Here is a 23,901-nt window from a genome sequence, read left to right as displayed (position 1 = left end):
AAGCAAATTTGGTTACTCATTCCATATTTATTTATGCAAGACTAGTGTATATCAAATGGCCTGTAATGCACTTCCCTCATCTCCTTCCAAACCCCAGAATTTCCTTTCTTCCATGGTACACTAAAGGTCCAAATACTGCATACGAAATCGAAAAACTAACTGAATAAGTGATTTGTGGACAGTTGGTTGTGATCAAAGCAGGCTAATTCACCAGTATTGCTGCACAGTATTCCTAAACCTAGATGCTCAATCTTTTTGAACAAAGATGAGTAAATTTAGATCTTAAATATCTATTTTGATTCTGTAAAACTTTTAAGTTCCAGAAAATCGGCGTTTACTGCCATAAAAACTGTCTAAGGTATTATTAGGGATGCACCAAAACCAAATTTTCTATAACTAAAATAGGGAAGACAGAAAAGAATTACATGAATAAATGTGTGGCCTAGTAAAGGAATAGTTCACCCAAAAATTTGAATTCTCTCATCATTTACTTGCCCTCATGCCATCCCAGATGTGTATGACTATTCTTTCTTCTGCAGAACACAAACGAAATTTTTTAAAAGAATATCTCCACTCTCTAGGTCCAAACAATGCAATTAAATCACTCCAGGAAGGTGAAATGTGAACCGAACTCTCAAGCATCTACATCTGAGATGGATTTCATGTGGAGCACTCACATACTGCGAGTTACGTGCATGCTGTGTGTCAACAACAGAGCAACGCTCATTCACTGAAGCACGCTGTGCATGCAGACTGTATACTTGCGTATTAAACGTATCCTTTGCTATTCATAAAACTATTGTATGCCTTCAAGCAAGGCTGTAGATTTGGCTTGAACATTGGGGGGTTGCAGCGTGAAGCATTTACATATTTACATTGATCATGGTATAAATAATGAGGGAGTTGTACTTGCTTGTTTTGATTATTGGGGGGTTACCTTCCCCATCCCCCCCAGAATCTACGCCCTGCCTCAAGAGACTTTTAATATAATGCAGGAATTTTATGGACCACTCTAAAATTGCTTTAATGCATTTGTTTATGTCACATTGGAGCTTGACAGTAATGACCATGAAACACAATAGCACAAAATACTGGAGCACTGGAAAACGCTCTTCATTAATGCACTAATGACCAAGAGAGCGATCACTTCACTTCTGGGGATGTGGACTTTAATTTTCAACATAAATAATGCTTTTTCTCCATGTGAGGATTTCTGTTACGGGATCTGAAAGTAACAGTTTCTAATTTTTTCTCGTTCAGCTGAAAATCGAAAATAGAATTTTATGCCATTTTCGTCTGAAATGTTTCAGTGGATGGAATTTCGGTGCATCCCTAGTAATAGTTATATTTCTGGTAGTACACTGATACTCTCTTTTGTTGTTTAAAAAAGGAGCTAGAGAGAAAATGACAGAACAGTCACTTAGTCACTTTACATTTTAGAAAAGACCCGAGCCATACTATCTAGAGACCAGAATATAATAAAGACTTGGCAACCACCAAAAATACCCTAGCAACCTCATAGCAAATAGCTAACAACCACTCAGAATACCTAAGCAACCACACAAGCTTGTTCTATCCTCAGTATTTCTTGTACAGCTTTTGTCCTTTTATAAAAAGTCCTAAAACAGGCACTAGATAAAGCATGACCTAAAATTTAATCAGGGATATGTCATGACAACCAGGCATTCTGTTTTGACCACCAAGCACTCTAAACAATTATTTTAACTCTTCATGAGTAATCTGAGTGTGTTTCGTGTTCTTAAATGTGGAGCAGAATGTGGAACAATAACTGCTGTTTGTATGCACCTTCAAATGGGGAAATGAGTCGTGGAGGAAGTTAAGAGGCAAACATGTTAACACGCTGGTAAGGGAAAGTGGGCTCCAGGCCAATTAGGCCAGCTGAGAGTTCCCTTTCGAGCAAATCTTAAAATGTTCATTAATAATAATGTTCCCTAATTGTGTGTCATTCCCCCTTTAGTGCATCTAAACTTGTACGTGCTGCCCAAGCTTGTTTTGTATTACCTTTCAGATGACCCCTTTTGTGCTTTTGAGAGCTCATTCCCATAAGCTCTTTGATTATCAAGTGATGGTAAAACCTTTTCTTTTATGGGAAGTCCTTTATATCTTGCACCAGTGACCTGGATGAATGCCTGGATAGATTAGAGAAGGAAAAGAAAATTACATCTTTCAGGAAATAAATATCACCCTGGCTATACAGAAAGCACTTAAAGGGATAGTTTACCTAAAAATGAAAACTGTCATCTTTTACTCACCCTCATGTTTTTCCAAACCATTTTAATTTTCTTATGTGGAACACAAAAGGAGAAGTTTAGCAGAATGTTTTCTCTGGTCTTTGCCATGCAATGAAAGTAAATGGTGACCAAGGGCTGTCAAGCTCCAAAAATGACAATAATTTCCATTTAAAGCCCCTTTAAAGTAGTCCATACAACTTGCACTATATAATCACTGTAAAACAACTTATATGTTAGTTCTTTTCCCCACACAAATCTATTGTATGGCTTTAGAACACTTAAAGTGTAAAGTAAATAAAGTGCTTTGGTCATATGGACTACTTCCAAGGTTGCTTTTTGTGCTGTACAGCCCCTGGTCATTATTCATTTTCAATCAGAGTTCTACTAAACATCTTATTTTGTGTTCCACTTATGAAGTCATACAGGTTTGATACAATATGAGGATAAGTAAATGAAAACAGAATGTTTTTTTTTTTTTTTTTGGGTGAACTATACTTTTAAAGCGTGCATCACATGTGGATTATTGTCTACCTGAATGTGTTTGTGTGTCCCACTTTCACTTTATCCTCTTCTAAATGTTGGAATGTCATATTAAGGTGGGCAGTGCTTCATGCATGTTGATGGGCAGGGTGTCCTTCTTGCAGCTCAATTAGGAACAAAAATAAACTAAATCTGAGCTCTTCTATAAAATATTATATAAATGGGACATATTGTTTCAGTCATATGGCCTAATGTAGATCATGCATGTTCCTGTTATTTAGCATATTGGTTAGGATTTAGCATTGTGGTTAGTGGTTAGGCCATTCTGTCTTTTGAAAGATCATCAAGTCAGAGATGGTTCCTCAAGTATATACAGTATATACAGTTGAAGTCAGAAGTTTACATACACTTAGATAGAAGTCATTAAAACAAATTTTTTAACCACTCCACAGATTTAATGTTAGCAAACTATAGTTTTGGCAAGTCATTTAGGACATCTACTTTGTGCATGACACAAGTCATTTTTCCAACAATTGTTTACAGACAGATTGTTTCACTTTTAATTGACTATATCACATGCACTAAGTTAATTGTGCCTTTAAGAAGCTTGGAAAAGTCTAGAAAATCATGTCAAGCCATTAGCCAATTAGCTTCAGATAGGAGGTGTACCTGTGGATGTATTTTAAAGCCAACCTTCAAACTCAGTGCCTCTTTGCTTGACATTATGGGAAAATCAAAAGAAATCAGCCAAGACCTCAGAAAAAAATTGTGGACCTCCACAAGTCTGGTTCATCCGTAGGAGCAATTTCCAAATGCCTGAAGGTACCACGTTCATCTGTACAAACAATAGTACGCAAGTATAAATGCCATGGGACCACGCAGCCATCATACCGCTCAGGAAGGAGACACATTCTGTCTCCTAGAGATGAACGTAAATTGGTCCGAAAATTGCAAATCAATCCCAGAACAACAGCAAAGGACCTTGTGAAGATGCTGGAGGAAACAGGTAGACAAGTATCTATATACACAGTAAAACAAGTCCTATATCGACATAATCTGAAAGGCTGCTCAGCAAGGAAGAAGCCACTGCTCTAAAACTGCCTTAAAAAAGCCAGACTATAGTTTGCCAGTGCACATGGGGACAAAGATCTTACTTTTTGGAGAAATTTCTCTGGTCTGATGAAACAAAAAATTTAACCTTTTGGCCATAATGACCATTGTTATGTTTGGAGGAAAAAGGGTGAGGCTTGCAAGCCGAAGATCACCATCCCAACCGTGAAGCAAGTGGGTGGCAGTAACATGTTGTGGGGGTGCTTTGCTGCAGGAGGGACTGGTGCACTTCACAAAATAGATGGCATCATGAGGAAGGAAAATTATGTGGATATATTGAAGCAACATCTCAAGACATCAGCCATGAAGTTAAAGCTCAGTCGCAAATGGGTCTTCCAAATGGACCATGACCCCAAGCATACCTCCAAAGTTGTGGTAAAATGGCTTAAGGACAACAAAGTCAAGCTATTGGAGTGGCCATCATAAAGCCCTGAACTCAATCTGATAGAAAATTTGTGGGCAGAACTGAAAAAGCGTGTGCGAGCAAGGAGGCCTACAAACCTGACTCAGTTACACCAGTTCTGTCTGGAGGAATGGGTCAAAATTCCTGCAACTTATTTTGAGAAGCTTGTGGAAGGCTACCCAAAACATTTGACACAAGTTAAACAATTTAAAGGCAATGCTACCAAATACTAACAAAGTTTATGTAAACTTCTGACCCACTGGAAATGTGATGAAAGAAATAAAAGCTGAAATAAATAATTCTCTCTACTATTATTCTGACATTTCACATTCATAAAATAAAGTAGTGATCCTAACTGACCGAAGACAGGGAATGTTTTCGACTATTAAATGTCAGGAATTGTGAAAAACTGAGTTTAAATGTATTTGGCTAAAATGTATATAAACTTCTGACTTCAACTGTGTGTGTGTGTGTGTGTGTGTGTGTGTGTGTGTGTGTGTGTGTGTATATGTGTGTGTATATATATATATATATATACACACACACACACCGATCAGCCACAACAATAAAACCACTTGCCTAATATTGTGTAAGGCCCCCTTATGCCACCAAAACAGCACCAACCCGCATCTCAGATTGCTCACCACAATTGTACAGAGCGGTTATCTGAGTTACCATAGACTTAGTTCGAACCAGTCTGGCCATTCTCTGTTGACCTTTCTCATCAACAAGGCATTTGGATGTTTTTTGTTGTTGGCACCATCCGGAGTAAATTCTAGAGACTATTGTGTGTGTGAAAATCCCAGAAGATCAGCAGTTACAGAAATACTCAAACCAGCCCATCTGGCACCAACAATCATCCATGGCATTCTCTAATCAGCCAATCGTGTGGTTTCAGTGCATAAAATCATGCAGATACGGGTCAGGAGCTTCAGTTAATGTTCACATCAACCATCAGAATGGGGAAAAATGTGATATCAATGATTTCGACCGTGACATGATTGTTGGTGCCAGACGAACTGCTGATCTCCTGGGATTTTCACGCACAACAGTCCATAGTTTACTCCGAATGGTCCCAAAAACAAAAAACATACAGTGAGGGGCAGTTCTGTGGATGGAAATGCCTTGTTGATGAGAGATGTCAGCAGAGAATGGCCAGACTGGTTCTGTTACTGTATATATGTTTACAAAGAGACCTACATTTTTGTAGCATTTAATTTTTTGTAAGAAATCTTTTGCAAGTAATTGTGCAAGGGTTTGCGAGAGTGAAGTCATTTGTATAGTTCTTTTCACAATTTTTGTAAAATTGTTTTCATGGGTCTTTAGGTGCCCTCCCTCTGAAGCTGTTTTTGCTACTATACCTTTAAAATACCTATTACATATTATATTATGGCTAACCTCTCCATAAACTGGCATAGTTCACACTGTCCTTTATTAATATGTGCCACGTTGTTGCTGAATACGTATATATTTGTATGTTAATGTGCTCATCGTTCTTGCATCACCATGATGATTTTTGAATTACCCAATTTTTCAGTTTGGTTTCAATAAACTTGCACTATCGTCAAGATCATGGGTTTAATTTCCTGGAAGCACACCTACTGATAAAATTTGTACACTCTCTTAGTCACTTTTGATGAAAGCATCTTCCAAATGGATGAATTAATGTAAATGGCCTTGGTGGCCTGGGGAGGAATCTTTGCGATGTGAAAGCTAGTGTGTGTCTGTCAAAATATTTTATTATTGTCAGTTTTTTAATGTGTGTTTGGTTGAGTTATTTTACCATATCTGTCCTTTAAAAGGCTCTGGTATTAAACACATGGTTGGAATGACTGCTTGTTCTTGAACTGTTGAATATCTGCTTGAAAGAATGAGTGATGTCAGGATATTGGCCTGTTCTCTTCAAGTTTTCCTGAGACAGCCTTGTGTATGCGTGTGTACGACAGTTTGTAGACTGTTGTTGGTATATTTGCCCATATGTATGTTGCATAGCATTTCAACACATGCAGTGAATGTGGTTCTGAATTACTTTTATTTATTTTTTATTGTTTTGTTCAAATTCATATGAATGTTTAAGGGAAGGTTTTTATTTTAGGTGGTATGACGAGTCACCATTTCCTCAGTTTTTTCAGTTAGTTCAGTTAGTTCATTTTAGATGGTCCTGCGGTGTGGCACATACATAGTATTGTTAAAACTACAAATACGTATTTAATTAGTCTCTCATTTAACATACGCTCATAAAAGCTGCATGTGTTGTTATTATTATAAATTAATTAGCAATATGCTAATTAATACAGTTTTAGATGGAATGTAGCATGTCATGCTGCAGGACAACTTCCCAAAAATATTTCATGCCAACTACCCATCTGTGCTTGTAAAGACTTTGTGTACAATGTTGACTGACCTCTCTTTTTCAACCTAGTCTCATAGAATGAACATTACTATAACCAAAATTTTGCAAACTGAGTTTTTTGTGCCTTGTTCTATGTTTTGCCCCAGTTTCCTGGTGAAATTAACACTAGAGGCTCTACAACAATTGTGCGTTTTATTTACTTTCACACAAATCACGAATACAACGGCTGATTATGACTTTATAAACAATGTTTATTTTTATTTTTTTGCAATTTGAAAAATGATCAATTGTAACACTTGCATTACAGACTCTACTACATTTACACATGAATTCCAACGTGATTAGCTTGCACGGTAGCTCACCTGATAGTGTTGGATTTTGGACATGGAAGTCACTGAGGCTCGAGCCCAGCCAAGCATGCAAGCTGACACGTAAGCCGAAAGTGTCATAGAAGCAATATAAAATGACGTGGTTGCTTCAGAAAATGTGCTTTTCATGTCGCATTTGCTTTTAGGTTTAGTTGTTGGTTTATGGTAAGGATGTCTGTTTTGTTTACCTCTCAGTTGCTTTTTGGATACTATTGGTTAGGTTTAGGTTAGAAGTCTTAGGTTAGGGAGGTACGTTTTACTCATAACTTCTATCTAACATTCACCTTAAAAACCTCATCTGATTACAACACCATTTCATTCACTTTTGGCCCCCCTCACTGGACATTTCACTGGGAAACTACAGCGAAACGCATTTTTGCTTTTTCATTCAGTCATCAACTTGGCGTCCTTTGTCACTAGCCAGTTTGTGTTGACAGAGGCATTTGTTTACGAAACACCTCTTATAAAGAGCCCATTAAAATCAAAATTGGAGTCTTATGGCTTTTAGTTATATTCAAGGCTCAGCTTTTTGATGAAGCTTTTGCATATTTTTAAATGCAAGGTGTTTTTAAGCTGAAAGAAACTGAAGCATTGATTCATCAAATGTAGTAGACAATGGCCGACTTTTCGGTGTTAGAATGTTATAGATGATCTTTGGCCACGTCAGCCACAAAGCCTGTAACGTTAGTTTGAGAACATTGTTTAACTGGGCGGTTGAAGCTTTTAATTCTTTATGGCTTTAATGGATTGATTATGGAAATCTACTTGGCTTTTTCTTAGTGAATAGCAGTGAACAGACAAAAAACCTCTTCCTGCCTCTTAGAGCTTCATACTTCAGAAGCACTGATCTGAAATTAGCCATTTTCTGTGGTTTCCCAGACCAGCCTGTTTGTGCTTATGAGACTAAACATGTGTCTGTGGCCCTTTTCAAGGGTTCTTCACCACAGTTGAATTCACTGGTAAATGTATTGCTTGTCTTTTTTTTTTCTTCTTTTTTTTAAGTCAACATGAAACATCATGCACAAACAATTTTATTTCATATAATGTGACGTATATCCGAGTGAAACAGGTTTTATTCATTGGGATTTGATGGGATTGTCAAAAGTGAAAAATAATAATAATAATTTAGAAAGAAGTTTTATTGGACCCTATTACAGGAAAAGACAGAGGATCTTCAATGATGGCAAAGGGGCGCGTCATCACTTTGTTAAACTGTAGCGAATTATTCAGCAGTTCTGTGTGTGTGTTTTGTTTTTTTTCCCACAGAACGGCACTGAGTTTATTCATAGTGAAACACAGGAAATAGCTACCACCTCAGAGCATGAGAAAACCATGCATTTAATACAGACACACAAACGTGCACACATGGACAAAAAACTGCGAAAAGTGCTTGATGCAATTGTGCTTTGATGCACCACTATGAACATGTGCACTACAGCACACATGTGCATGAGAATACTTAAGAAAAATGCTCCCCAAATGCTTGTATGTTATAGACAAGATTTCGTCAATATACAAAAGTGCATGCATACTTACACCGATTAGCCACAACATTAAAACCACCTGCCTATTATTGTGTAGGTCCCCCTCGTGCCACCAAAACAGTGCAACCCGCATCTCAGAATAGCATTCTGAGATGCTATTCTTCTCACCACAGTTGTACAGAATGGTTATCTGAGTTACCGTAGACTTTGTCAGATCGAACCAGTCTGGCCATTCTCTGTTGACCTCTCTCATCAACAAGGCATTTCCGTCCACAGAACTGCCGCTCACTCAGATCAGCAGTTACAGAAATACTCAAACCAGCCAGTGCGATTTATCTAATCAGCCAATTGTGTGGCAGCAGTGCAGTGCATAAAACCATGCAGATATGGGTCTGCTTCAGTTAATGTTCACATCAACCATCAGAATGGGGGAAAAAATGTGATCTCAATGATTTGGACCGTGGCATGATTGTTGGTGCCAGACGGGCTGGTGTGAGTATTTCTTTAACTGCTGATCTCCTGGGATTTTCACACACAACAGTCTCTAGAATTTACTCCGAATGGTGCTAAAAACAAAAAAACATCCAATGAGCAGCAGTTCTGCAGATGGAAATGCCTTGTTGATGAGAGAGGTCAACAGAGAATGGCCAGACTGGTTTGAACTGACAAAGTCTACAGTAACTCAGATAACCATTCTGTACAATTGTGGTGAGAAGAATAGCATTTCAGAATTAGGGCTGGGCGATATATCGAATATTAACGATATAATTGAGAGAATTTTGCTGACAATGTAAAATTGACCAATATCGTGAATATCGCAATGATTATAATGTGCTTTCATTTGGCCATTAAGTTTCATAAAGAGCGCATCAGTAGACTAATTTCATGATCCTTCAGGGCTGCACAATTAATCAAAATAACATCAAAATGGTGAGTTGGTCATATGTGATTATTATTCCATAAAAGGCTGATTTAAAGACGGATAAACATGGTCTGTGTTTGATTCAGAACAAACCGGTGACATGCTTGGCAGCGCTCTCAGATCAGTTCACGTGCATTGTGAAATCAAAGTAATGCAGGTTCAAGCATTCACGTAATTTCAAACGTTAATAACAGTTACAAGCTATTATACAAATTTACAAACGCTGCACAGAATAACAGAAAAGGAGGAGATTATAGCGTTACAGGAAATGCGGAACATTGTAAACTGTCAAATACACATTGCCTTTTCGGTGTCACAATAAAAGCTCCTTGTGAAGTTGGAAGTAAATACAGCACTTTCTGTGTCGAACTAAAAGCCCCCAGGTGAAGATGAAGTAAACAGGACAGAAATATATTACTTTTGTTTAACGCAAATCGAATAATCAGAATAATAATGATAATTCAGCATTATATAATAATAATAAGCAACTTGGCATATCCCACAGTAATAATTTAGTATTATGCAATGTTCAACTGGGGATTCAAAAGTAAGTCAGTGAAGTAGCTTTGCACAGTAAAAACATTTGAAGGTAAAACATTTTTTTTATTAAGCTACTATGTATAATTGTGAATGAAATATAAATATAAAGTGCATCAATGAAAATGATTGAATTTAATTCTCCCTTGTGTTTATTTAATGAAAAACGAATTATTAGACTTTTATTTAATGTTTAAAATATTTAATCTACTTGGCTACAATGGCTGTTTGGATGAAATGATGGTTCCTCTGATTAAAAATAAATAAATAAAAAAAAACACTTCTGAGCCATTTTAGAGCAAATACATAATTATCGAGACATATATCGAATATCGTAAATAGGCTGAAAAATATCGAGATATAATTTAAGACATATCACCCAGCCCTGCTCAGAATGGTATTCTGAGATGTGGGTTTGCGCTGTTTTGGTGTCACGATGGGGACCTACACAATATTAGTCAGGTGGTTTTAATGTTGTGGCTGATCGTGTATGTGTAGAGAAACTTTTTATCTGCGAGCAATCTCAATGCTGCTGCACACCTACACACACAACAATAAAACCTCAAGCACTTGATGTGAAAGAGCATGGCATCTTCGTATGCTGTGGAAATTTAAAGAGGAAAGTAAAATTCACTCTTTTTCTTTGGTACTTTATATGCTTCTCGTATGTTCTTAAACAGTTTTGGCCGATACTGATTTTAATAAAAAAAACAATAACTCAGCTTATTTTGTCAGCAGATCACTGTTTTGCTTACGAATTATGGTTTAAAACCGTAAACTGTAAAAAAGGAATTGTTGAGCAAAGCTAAAAAATCAAGGCACTGAAGGCAACATGATGCACTACGATTTTTGAGTTCTCTCAACAACTGTTTTAATAATTGTACTCAGTAATATTGTTTTGTTTAGTCAATTTGAATTTGTTTGCTCGCTAAACACTAAAAACTTTAACCCTTTCAATCTTCTGTATGGTTTTAAATGACTTTTGCTTAAAGTTAGCTGCATTCTTTGCTTCTGAAGAAAGGTCTTGCAAGGCAAGACCGTATGTACAATTGCTTGACATAGACACATATTAGACCTCAACCCTTAACACACAAACCTCAATAACGGTGGCAAACAACAAACCTCATTAAGTTAAAAGATGAGCTCTTAACATCACCACACAACAATTAACTAACAGTGGCAAAAAAAAAGAAAACACACACAAAAAAAAACCCAGCATAAATAAAGTCAGCAAACAGCAAAAAGTAAGCCTATAACACTAACCACATATATATTTTTTTTAATGTTGCAATGCATGCTGGGAACCTGCAAATCAGCAACATTGTTCAATGTGAAACAACTCAGTTAGGCTTGGTACAAAAGCTATTTCATTCTTCTGACAATAAAACAAATTCCATTAAACATTGATTGAATCTGTTGTTATGATAAAACATTACAAATTCATAATATGCTTTTTCAGATTTAATGTATTTTGGTAGGTAATTCCTTATAGTACACACAGAAAATAATTATTATAAACTTTATAATACACTATAAACACTATAAATGTATGCAATAAACCATAGTTTTTTCATATCTGCATTTTCATGCTCATGATCAATGTGACTGGTTTTAATTTGGTCAATAATTGGCCAATAAAAATTGGTGACCGATACATCGATACATCCCTAGTTCTTTCCTTCATACGTATGGTGTAGTCCTACTTTACGTTTTAAGTTTATGTTCGTATTTCACGCCGTACTTTGTTTTTACTTTACATTTTGTCTGTACTTTTGTACTTTACGCATGCCTACTTTATGTAGGTTGCATTATATCCATCTGTACTTTATATGATATGTATGATTTATGTACTTTACGTCCATAGTTTACATGTGTACTTTATGTCTATGCTTTATGTACTTTTAAGTCAGTTCTTTAACTTACATGCATTACATAAAACTTACAATATGAACTTCCTTTGTTTTCTCTGATCAGTTGCAAGTCTGCAATGACCAACAATGGGAGTTTGTTTTACACTCCAAAATATGCGCTATGTTGATGTCTGAATGGGACGTTCTGGGTGGCCTTCTAGTATGTCATCCCCATTTCCAATACTGCTGATGATTCATCACTTCCGAATCACAGCGCCATTAAACAGCTGATGTTCCACCATGATGTCACCTCCAGTGCATCTGGATGGCTTCCGCTCATTAGCGGAGACCTCGCTCTCTTTAATTAATGTTCTGTAATTTGTGGCTACGGGCAGAACCTACTGCGTGCTCTTTTCTAGAGCCTGTGCTCCCTGCATCCTCATAAGGAAAAGCCCCAGACTGTGGCCTCGGTAACCTGTTTTGCCAGTTTAAATGCCATCAGCCTGTTATCAGGGGCCCGATTATCATGGAACCACCCAGTAGTGTATTGTTGTTGTTGTGTCGATATCAGCTGTTGCTTGTTGTGCTTGATTTTATGCTTCAGTAATATTCAGCACTATCTGTGCTCTGTTGAGTACTTGACTAGACTGGATCTCTTTTTCTTACAGAAAGGTTTTTAAATGCAAACCACCGGTCTGTAAATGGCACTTTCCACAAATAGGGTACAAAATATTGAGCAGTTTTTTATTTTATTCATTTTATATTAGGTTTGCAATTTTTGCAACGGTGGTAAAAAATAAAAATAAAAAACTGTTTTTTTTTTTTTTTTTTAACTGTTAAAAAACCCCTACTTTGTGTTAATTTGTTATTTTCCACCAATAAACATTAAATAAACATTCATTTATAAAATTGAAACAAGCTAGACTGGGGCCAAATGTTGGTTAGTAGTTATTGATGAACTCATATTGGCCGTAAATTAAAGAAAATATTTTTCTGTGCTTATTTTTATACAATAACTTATAAATGGTTGAGCTTGACCAATGCTGTCAACACTACAATACGCATTTCAATTTCATAACAAATTTCCATCAAATATTTAATTTTGTTAAAAGTTCACAGAGTTAAATTTGATGGAATTTATTCAATTTAAATGTGTAAATCTTAAAAATAGACTTGAATATCTTTTTAAGTGTAAGAAAAGGAAATTATATGTATTACTGCGCCTTGCCATGCTGTAGAAAGGGTTGAAAAGATGTCACTTAATTAAGGAGTGTTACATTGTTTTGAATTGGGGAAAATCATATAGAGACACAGCAAAACAATGTTTTTGATCATTTAAATAGTTAATAATAAAAAACAAAAAAATGTATTACAATGAATTGAATATCATTTCAACAGATTGCAACATGCATACTTAAAACAAACTCCTTTTCATGCTAGGTTTGTTTTATGTTAGATAATAGTTTATCTAACCCATCTAATAGTGCTCGCAGCAAAAAACACAGGATTTGTGCCTCTAATACTTAAAAAAAAAAAAAAAAAAAAAAAAAAAGTAACAGGACACCAAATTGTACCCTGTTCGTGAAAAGTGCCAAATTAAAATCTTGCATACTCCCCTGTGCTCAATTTAGCTCTTGACTGCACCTTCATCTGACGAGGGCACTATGAACAGATTGTGTTACCGCTTTTCATGTTCAAAGTCACAGGCTGTGTTTACGGCTAAATTTAGTTTTTTTACACTCTGGCCTGTTGATGTGGAAACTAGTTGCCCCCGTTTGGATGTGTCCTGCTCGGGGCGCCAACTGTACTATAGTGCTTGAGTTCAGGGCAACAGCCACAAATGTCCACTTTGATGTCAGCTCAGGTTATTCTGCATCTAGAGCTAGGTGGTTGGTGGAAAAATGTCATCTGAAGAAGCAGTTGAGAGGAGTGAATTTATTTATTTTTATCTTCTTTTTTTTTTTTTTTTTTACGTATGACTCCATTTCTACCGAGAAATAAGCTATGTAGTCACTAAATATTTGCTTGGCTATCACTGAAGCTCACTTGAATTTGTTTTAGATCATTAGACATGACATTGTGGTGCCTTTTTGAAGCCTCTGAATCCAGTTTCCTTATTAGGGACTTACACAAAATGCTGTCTGTGAAGTCAGACTGACTGGGCAGTGGGGCAGCAGCTTTCGGACACCACCACAGCGTCCACATGTTCGGATCTACAAGAGAGCATGTGAATTGTGGTTGTACTAGTACTTAAGTATAGATTGCTAGATATAGAACATTGCCGGGTGACTAAGAGCCTAATTTGTCCTGCACTCAGTGCTGTGTATTGATTTTGGTTGGGTTTTTTTTTTTTTTTTTTGCATTGACTATTGAACTCAGTGAAATGAACACAAAACATGTTGTACTTTTCCACTTTTTCTCACACTTTCAGTCTTTTCATGTGTGACCGCAAACGTCAGAGTGATGTACATGGTAGACTCTTGAAAATAATTAGTTGTGTGTGTTTTGAGAAGTTAGGAGTCTTACTGAAGTGCTAAAGTGTTTTTGAAGGCTACTGTGTTTAGTTTCAGATGAGAGAGAGAGGTGGTATGGAAATATACAATGATAATAGAAAGAGAGGGAAAAGGTGAAAGGTGCGAGAACTAGTAGCTGTATGGCAAATTTCATCCAAAGGAACTGGAAAGGTGAGTTGAGGATAGATTTCGTATGTTAGGGATTATGGTTGTCATAATACCAATACCAGTGAAATTTCCAATTCCCAATACCACAGCAAAACTAATATGCTGATTAACACACTGCTTTTATTTAAAACGTTCAAATTAATGTAAATATTTACTAATTAAATTAAAACAATGGCATGTAGACTGCGTATTTATCAATTAAGTAAACATTGCTTCAGGTTTTTCACTTTATGTACTTTTACTTTTTGATTTTGTGTAATGTTCGATTGTAAAGGAATGTGTAGAGGTTAGTGTTTGACGATCAGTTAAACTGAATGGTCCACATTGCAAAGACAGCCCGATCATGCCAATTTGTCCTGTTCAACATTACGAAGATCAGACTTTTCCTATCTGAGCATGCTATACAACTTCTTGTCCAAGCTCTTATCATATCTAGACTGGACTACTGCAATGCTCTTCTGGCAGGACTTCCTGCATGTACAGTTAAACCTCTGCAGTTAATATAGAATGTGGCAGTGCTTTTGGTTTTTAATGAGCCCAAGAGAGCACGTCACGCCTCTCTTCATCAAACTCCATTGGTTACTCACGTCAAGTTCAAGGCATTGATGCTCAATAACAGAACAACCACTGGTTCTGCACTCCACTAACTACACTCACTACTTCAAATCTATATGCCCTCCAGAAGCTTGCAATCAGGTGGTGAATGGTGCCTCGTGGTGCCATCTCACAGAGGCACAAAATTGCTTTCTTTGACTTTCATTTCCATCGTACCTTGCTGGTGGAACAACCTTCTTAACTCCACCTGAGCAGCTGATTCTCGAACTATTTTCAATATAGAACGGATACTCCTACAGAAAGAATCCAGATGGATATTTGACTTAAAATCTTTACATTCCCTGGGAATGAATGAAGATTTGTCCCTCAGCTGTTTTCTATAGGATTATAGACTCACATAAACACATCTCTATTTGCACATGCTTATGATTTGAATCATGGTATATTTGCAAATATAACTATGTGCAGTTTACTTTTGGAAATACGTGTAGACATATTTAAATATTGGGTGATTGTTGTACTATACCTATGTTTTTGAATTATGCATAATCAACATTTGTATTGACATTTCTCGAAGTATAATGTATATATAACACAAAATATAATTCCTTACTGATTTGTATGCATACAACAATTCTTCTTTGAATAATGAATATTATTGGTATATAGTTTTGATATAATAATATAATGGGTAATCTTTGTGTATGTAATTTTCTTATGTAAGTTGTGTCCTTCTCTATCTCCTGATATATACATGTAGATTCTTGATATCTTGTCTTTGTTACTTTAGTAATATATGTGAATGCCGGTATACCATATAAAGAGGCAACATATGTCTATAACATTTAGCAAACATTTGTATATTTTTAAGTCTATTCTATTAGGACAAATACGGTAAATTCTCCCTCTTTGTAAAGGGAATCGGGTGTGCTATTGTTAATGGGACACTGATAACGATGTAAATCGAAAAAGTTTTGTCTTTGCACTGAGCACTTTTTGCCCTCTCAATAAACTAAAACATTTGAAGACTTTTTCTACACATTGTGTGTGAGCTAACCCCTCTCTTTCTAAATATTTTCAAGAAATATCTAAAGATGCATCTCTTTTGTGAGCACTTTATCTGATCCTATTAATGCTCTATTAATGTCTTCTTTCTTCAAAAACATTGTCACTCCATTCTTTCATCACTGTCTCTCACCTTCCTCTCTACATGTACTTTTCTGAGCAATTTGAAACTTTGTATTCCAACACTGTACGTTATTTTCTCATGACAAATCACTTTTGCTGTATTCCTCATCATATCACAAGTCACTTTGGATAAAAGTGTCTGCTAAATGAATAAATGAAAGTGTATTAAAGATCAATTTATCCAGCTAAGAGCAGTGTGTTTTTTTTTACACATATATAAAATCCAAAGACTTGCAGTGAAGGAGGGACCTGATCCAGATCTAGGGACCAGAATATAATAGAGACTCTGGGGTGGGCTCTTTCCAGTAAGCAACCACCTGGAAATGCCTAGCAATGGCATAGCAATGCCCTGGCATAGCTTTTGTTTTTATGTAGAAAATGTATAAATCTGCTATTCTTCTAATTGTGCTTTTCCTTTCCTTTCTTGCAGCTCTTCAGGGAAGTAAGAATAATGAAGATTCTGAATCATCCAAATATTGGTAAGTTGTCCTACAGTAATGTGATTTGTTTTTATAAGCTCTCTCTCTCTGTCTGTGGAGATGTTTTGGAATGTGGCACACAAAGAGGACTGTCGTGGAAGCCTTTTTAATCCCATGTGCAGGAACACCCTCTGCTTTTCCCAGAGCCACCACACCGCTCCCATTCAGCCTCGTGGGCGGCGACTCCTGCCAACACAAAAGCTCTTGTGTGCCTCTGTATGTTCTATTGTTGAGCATCCATCATCTGACGGCCTGCACATGCCTCCACCCCCCCCCCCCATTCCCTCTCTCATGATGTCACCTCTGTGTGGCCTCTGGCCTCTCAATCACCCCGATACCTTCATCAACCCCCAACTACTCCATCCACCATTCCCAGATATGAGCAGGTGTTTGTGTTTGTGGGAGACCCTTGTTTTCTGAGTTTTTTAGATTTTTAGAGGCTTAAGATTTTTGCATGGTAGATAATAAAATGGGCAAAAAAAAAAAATTCCCAGTGATTACATTCACAGTATAGTAATTTCCATAATACAGCACAGCATCTTATACCTTATTGCTTAAGTAATGTTTGTTTTGCAAACAAATTATTGTTTTGAATCTTTTTTTAATTTTTTATAAATATTCGAAAACTTTTAATAATTTGACTTGTTTGAGAGTAAAACTTTGAATTGGTTGACATATTGAAATGATAATGCATCCTTTGACACAATCTATACAAGTAATTCTAAAACATAAACAGCAATATTTTACTAATTATATTATTATATATTATATTTAGTGCTGCCAGTCAACAAAATTCTTTAATCGCGATTAATTGTATAATTTTTCATAGTCATGATTAATCGCAGATTTTGAAAGTGCTTAATTTTTAATTGATATATACTTCTTTTCTTGTCAAAATGCATTTATTTCCTTTTTAGGAAAGAAAACAAAACAATGTAACAATATATTGTTTTGGTTTTTTTTACATTTTCCAAACAAAGCCTTGCACAGTATAAAGATAGAAATGCACTAAAATTGCACCAATTCAAGTAACATTAAACATTTCTGAAAGTCTAACAGGGAGTTTTATTTATTGAAAGAACTAGTCCCCAGATAGGTTGCATTTTCATTGCAGTGGGCATTAAGTCTCTTAAGCTCTTATCCTCTGAGGGCCTGGGTAGCTCAGTGGTAAAAGACGCTGGCTACCACCCCTGGAGTTCACTAGTTCAAATCCCAGGGCGTGCTGAGTGACTCCAGCCAGGTCTCCCAAGCAACCAAATTGGCCCAGTTGCTAGGGAGGGTAGAGTCACATGGGGTAACCTCCTCGTGGTCGCTAGAATGTGGTTCGTTCTCAGTGGGGTGCGTGGTTGCCATGGTGAATGACGTGAAGCCTCCACACGCGCTATGTCTCCGTGGCAACGCGCTCAACAAGCCATGTGATAAGATGCGCGGGTTGGTGGTCTCAGACGCGGAGGCAGCTGGGATTCGTCCTCCGCCACCCGGATTGAGGCGAATCACTACGTGACCACGAGGACTTAAAAAGCACATTGGGAATTGGGCATTCCAAAATTGGGTAAAAAAAAAAAAAGAAACAACTCTTATCCTCCAAAATATTAAGCCGGCAGACTGTGGCTATCAGCTTTGTTACAGCAATCATGAAGCTGCGTTCATGATTCTCATGAGGGCATCAATGATATCGTCAACTGTGGCTTTGATCTCCACATGAAAAGCGCTGCAGACAACGTCTCATTCTGCGTTTTTCGTGATCGTTAAGACTTGACGTGCTTCTGTGGTAATTCAATTGCGCTTTACAGGGGCTGCAAAGTACTTGATTTCTGTCACAAGTCACATCTAGGCTGTTTTGTTTATACAAATAGCCTTAAGAGGTCCTTTCCCATGTCTGTTGTGGTGAAATTACTCCGGGTGGACACATCGCAAAGGTTCCGCCCTAGTCCCACCAATGTTTTTGCTGGTTTATGCTTTATTTATTTGATTTTATTTTATTCTCCCCTTTTCTCCCCATTTTGGAATGCCCACTTCCCAATGTGCTTTTTAAGTCCTCGTGGTGGCATAGTGACTCGCCTCAATCTGGGTGGCGGAGGACGAATCTCAGTTGCCTCCACGTCCAGTCAATCCGCGCATCTTATCACGTGGCTTGTTGAGCGCGTTAACGCTATTCTCCATGGCATCCACGCACACAACTCATCACGTGCCCCACCGAGAGTGAGAACCACACATTATAGCGACCACGAGGGGGTTACCCCATGTGACTGTACCCTCCCTAGCAACCAGGCCAATTTGGTTGCTTAGGAGACCTGGCTGGAGTCATTCAGCACGCCCTGGATTCGAACTCGTGACTCCAGGTGTGGTAGTCAGCGTCAGTACTCACTGAGCTACCCAGGCCCCCCGGTTTATGCTTTATTAACGGTAAATGTGTTAATTGCGATTAGGAAAAATGTACGCGTTAAACTTTTTAAATAACTCGCATGTGTTAACTAGTTAATTTTGACAGCTCTAATTCTATTACATATAGGCCTTTCTTCGTCTTTGGGCACTTTAAGCACTGTAAAATTCTATAAAGAAAGTAAAGTCTTGTTAAAACATTTTTCATACTCACTAGTTTAATTTGTCTGCTAACAATGTCTCAAATACTGTATTGAGTTTAATGGAATTCAGTGGTGGAAATGACATTGATTGAAATTAAAATGTTAACATTTTTTAAATAAAATGGCATACTCCTTTGTCATTTTATTTATCCTAGATGCACACAATTAAATAGTATTTTCACACTTTTTGCCTAATTTGGCAAAATTACAACTAGATTGGAAATCACAAGTGATATTTACCTTGAGTTTTCTTCAATCATCACTTGTCTCATCTTTCATCTCAAGCATGCTCTTCACTGAAAATTTGTCAACTTGGTTAACTTTGTTTGAACAATTTTTTTTTTTTGTGGCAAATTTCTGTGGTAGTGGACCAACTGTGGTACAGTCATAATTTTTCAACAACAAAAAAAAAAATGTTCACTCGCATTTTTTAATGGTTTGTTTATTTCACTCTTTTTTTTTTTTAGATTATTATAGTTGTAAATGTGTAATAACTTGTATTTTTTAGAGATGTCCCGATTAGCATTTTTTTTTTTTTTTTTTTGAGACCGTGTACGAGTACCGTTGATATGAAGTCCAAAAAAAAAAAAAAAAAAAAAAGTAGTGGTACTCGTACACGGTCTCAATTAAATAAATTCATTAAAATTTTAATCAAATGTATAACAAAAGTGTAACAAGTAATTTTCAACATTTTTATCAAATAAAGTGCTTTTATTCAGAACCTTAAAGCACAATATAAAATACATTGGAGTTATATTTTATCAAATAAAGTGCTGCACTACAGAGCATCACAGATGTAAGATATTGCTTAAATATAATACAGTTACTATTGATTTATTATTATTATTAGTTGTAGTAGTATAATAGTGAATATTACATTTCTGTCATACTTTTTCATTTAAATTGAGCTTTTATTTTGGTGGAGCTTTTATTTTGAATTGTTTCTGTGTTATGACCAAACAGCTCTGACATCATGACGAGCTTCCCACTCTGGAAAAGCCGATCGCTGTGTGACTCAAAGTGATTATTAAACCGCAAAGGCTGCTATTTAATTAAATAAGTATGTACTCTGTTTGTGCCTCATGCTACAAAGTGAATTTGCACTCTGTTCACTGTCATCTGCTTCAAACAGAGCGCTCAATGCTCATAACGGTGTTCCCTGTATGAGCCAAGGAGGATTAAAATGTACACGCAGCTGCCGTCGCACAACACTGTCTCAATACATTCACAAGTGCTCACATTTGCAGCGCATGCTCATGCAAACTATATACAGTATTTATATAATTAAATTGCAGCTTTTGCTGTAAAATAATCTCACTACGACATAACGTGATTTTAATTTGTGTGCTGAATGTTTACGTAATGACATTCGGATCAATATTTGGTGTGGCCACCTTTGCCTTTAAAACAGCACCAATTCTCCTAGGTACACCTGGACACAGTTTTTCTTGGTTGTTGGCAGATAGGATGATATTTAGTCTCAATTGCTTCTGTCTGTTTATATAATCTCAGACTGACACGATGTTCAGTGGGGGGCTTTGTGGAGGCAGTGCCATCTCTTGCAGGGCTCCCTGTTCTTCTATTCTAATCTTTTCTATTTGCAAAAGTAATGTTTGGGAGTCTCAAATGTATTTTTCCGATTGACACACTAAAGCTGAAGATATAAATAACCATCTTAAGACAAATGCTTTTGTGAAACATCTTAAGTGCCTAAAACTTTTGCACAGTACTGTATTTATAATAAAAACATTTTCCACAGGGACTTTTGAGAGCACTTTTGAGTGATTACTCCTGCAATGAATAAGTAAATAATTGAAACGAACATTCTGAACAAAATTTGCTAAAATCAGACTTGAATCAGAAACGCTATTATTTTCACCCTGTCCAGTATGTCTGTTCTGTGTGTGTGTGTGTGTGTGTGTGTGAGAGTTGTATGTTTTTGTTTCAATGGTACGTGTGTGCACATTTCACACATGAATGAATGAGTTAAAGTGTTTGACTCATCCTTGCGAAGGTAACGTGTTAACAGTGAATGTGTGGGATGGTAATTGCTAGCTCTCAGCAATGGCCCACACACTTCCTAATCGTTCACCTTCATTCAGATTTGACCTCCGTCGGCCTCCTCAAATGACCTCTGAGAACTGTACTTGCCCTTTAGTGGATTGTCTGTCCTCTGCAATCATTATTTCACTGGATACAGAACATCTCTCAAGGAATCTGGAACCCTGTGGGTTGAGAAACACAAGGGTCATCATGACAAGGCTTACTTTCACTTCCATGTGCGTTCCCCTCTGCAATTATCTGCTTTGGACTGTGCCGGCACATGTTTGGACCTGGAAGATGTACTTTCTCCTTGGACTGTCTAAACCCACGAATCCAAAATTAACACTTGCCAAGCGCCAAAAGCGAGTAAAAGTTTAAACATTTACAAGCTTCAGCTTTGAAATTCAAATTACAAACTTCAGGTGCCAAAGACAAACATTCAACTAAAGAAAACATCTGCCGTGACTCTAGCAGAGTTTATCTATAATGCCTAGGGTTTATTCTTTTTTTTCCCTCCAGAACTTTATGTGGTGACCCATACATGGAATTTGTAAAACGTGTTGATTTTGCTGTTTACGTGTCTCATCCATACTGGAACAGCATTTCTCTCCACCATAAACAAAGCATTTGTCATTACAATGTTGTCATAACTGGAAAAATCGAATAGTATTAATTAAACATTGCTTTAAATGTTTCTGACGAAGACGTTTTGGGCTCAACTCACAGCGCTGGAACTGCTGTATGTTGAACATGCACTACACAAACGCCTTTCATGGTTGCGCACCGTCTCCATGTCAACAACTCCGTCTCCCGCTGAAAGCCATAGACGCGCTCCTTCCGCAAACATGGACGGGGGAAACTGGGGTAACAGACACCACAAGCTGGTCCCCCTTGGAGTTCTGGGATCCTGGGTTTCAGCCAGTGTAAGCCTGTGCGTTAATGCGCCCCTGCATATGGGGGCATTTAAATAGTTGTCATTAAGAATTCATAGAGGTTTTAGCTCATTTGTAGTATTATTTATGTTGTTTTGTTGCAAATAGTTGTTTCGTGTGATGTCACCATTTGGAGAATCTATGTCCCCATTGGTCAAGTTGGTCCCTGTTAATCCTATCTCAGTTCTCCTTGTGCATGTGCAACTGAAGTACAGACATATATTTATGTGGAGAAATAAGTTTATTTAATAATTGACCTAGAAAAACTTTTATCCTTCATTATTTAAGCTGTGTTAATGCATGACCTAAATTTTAGTCCATTCAATTAAAATTAAGTTGAAAAAACATTTAAATAGCAAATCTGACTTAAGTCTACTTGCATCTAGTTAGCTTCAATAGTTAAGTTAATTCTTTATGAACAACACGTTAAGTGAACTTAATGACACAAGGATTTGAGATGCCAACAAGTTTCCTCAATTGAACATTGGTGTCTTTTATCATATTGCTGTTGCCCTTACTACAGGTAAAATCACCATAATGCATGGCTTCTCCTGGATTTTTGCTTTTATTTTGAACCCTGTGTGTGAGAATGATGTCTGGTCTCACGCTATCACTGCCCTAGAGATGACCTACTTTTTGTCCTTTTCTCGCAAATGAGGGAAAAAGGCGGAATGGATTGCCAGGAGAGGATGTGGGTGTTGTTGATCTGTGGATCTGGTTTTGTCAAACAAGAGTGTATCAAAATAGGACAGTGTTAAGGTGGTGACAGAAGTATATTACCCTGACAGATCAAATAAACTAGAGTTTTCCAGGAAAAATGTTTTCATTTGACAGCCTGTTATACAATTAAAGTATTAAAGGGATAGTTTAATACTTAACACTCAAAAATAAAATTTTTGTTAGAGCAGCACAAGCACGCGTTTCTCTGAAGGACTGCAAACTACAATCTCTACTTATGCTTCCAAACGCAGAGTTAAGGTATCCTTACCCATGTATGTTACAAAACTGATGGTCTAAACGTATTTGTTGCTTTATATAACTACTCGTGAGAATTCGTTAATAAAGACCACGGGACCAAAAATAAATGGCGAATAAGGATTTATTTTTCTGTAGGTATTTCTAAAATCAGATTTTACTATAACTTTAGATGCTATTATTTAGGTTTTTAGATGATCGATGTTGTGTGTCATTGGGTAGTGTTACTGAAACCTGGCCCGTCACTCACACTTCAAACAGCGTTTATTTATAATAATGTTTAGTATATAGATGTGGCGCATGTCTGTGCAGTTGTAGGTCAACAGGGAAGTGGTGAAATGGTGTTTAAATTAAACCTCATATAGGTTTAACTAATGTGTTAAGTTTTTTTCAATTTGAGTGACTAATCAGCCCAACACAGCAACACTGACTCGACTAATAGCGTGAGTTTGTGGTCGGACTATCTGTACAATGGAGGGAGACTCTGATTTAAAACAGTGATTATTTTTGCAATTCCGTTTTAAATCTTATCTTTATGAGCAACCTGGGATTAAATGCCCTTTCAAAAAAGTATGATGGTAGTACCATAGTGATTGTAATACCATGGCACTTTAATTATTAGCAGGGTGCTTAATTATGACCATATTCAAGTACCATGGTACTCCAAGGTACTTCAAAATTAGTATTAGAGTTGGTGAGTCAAT

At 36.9% G+C, this 23,901-nt stretch overlaps 1 protein-coding gene across 11 annotated transcripts in view; it reads left to right on the top strand.

Annotated features, from left to right (window-relative positions):
* LOC127409939 (MAP/microtubule affinity-regulating kinase 3) overlaps positions 1–23,901 on the top strand; it is an 87,255-nt gene that overhangs the window by 24,698 nt on the left and 38,656 nt on the right. For all 11 annotated transcript variants that reach the window (XR_007892065.1, XR_007892066.1, XM_051644934.1 and 8 more), the window contains one exon: positions 16,614–16,662. Coding sequence is in view for 9 of the 11 variants with exons in the window: in XM_051644934.1 (XP_051500894.1) it covers positions 16,614–16,662 (49 nt within the window). In the remaining 2 variants the exon portion in view is untranslated. The remainder of the gene's footprint in view (positions 1–16,613; positions 16,663–23,901) is intronic.

This window comes from Myxocyprinus asiaticus, chromosome 19 (assembly GCF_019703515.2).
Source record: "Myxocyprinus asiaticus isolate MX2 ecotype Aquarium Trade chromosome 19, UBuf_Myxa_2, whole genome shotgun sequence".
Taxonomy (NCBI): domain Eukaryota; kingdom Metazoa; phylum Chordata; class Actinopteri; order Cypriniformes; family Catostomidae; genus Myxocyprinus; species Myxocyprinus asiaticus.
This window is presented reverse-complemented; position numbering and strand designations above follow the sequence as displayed.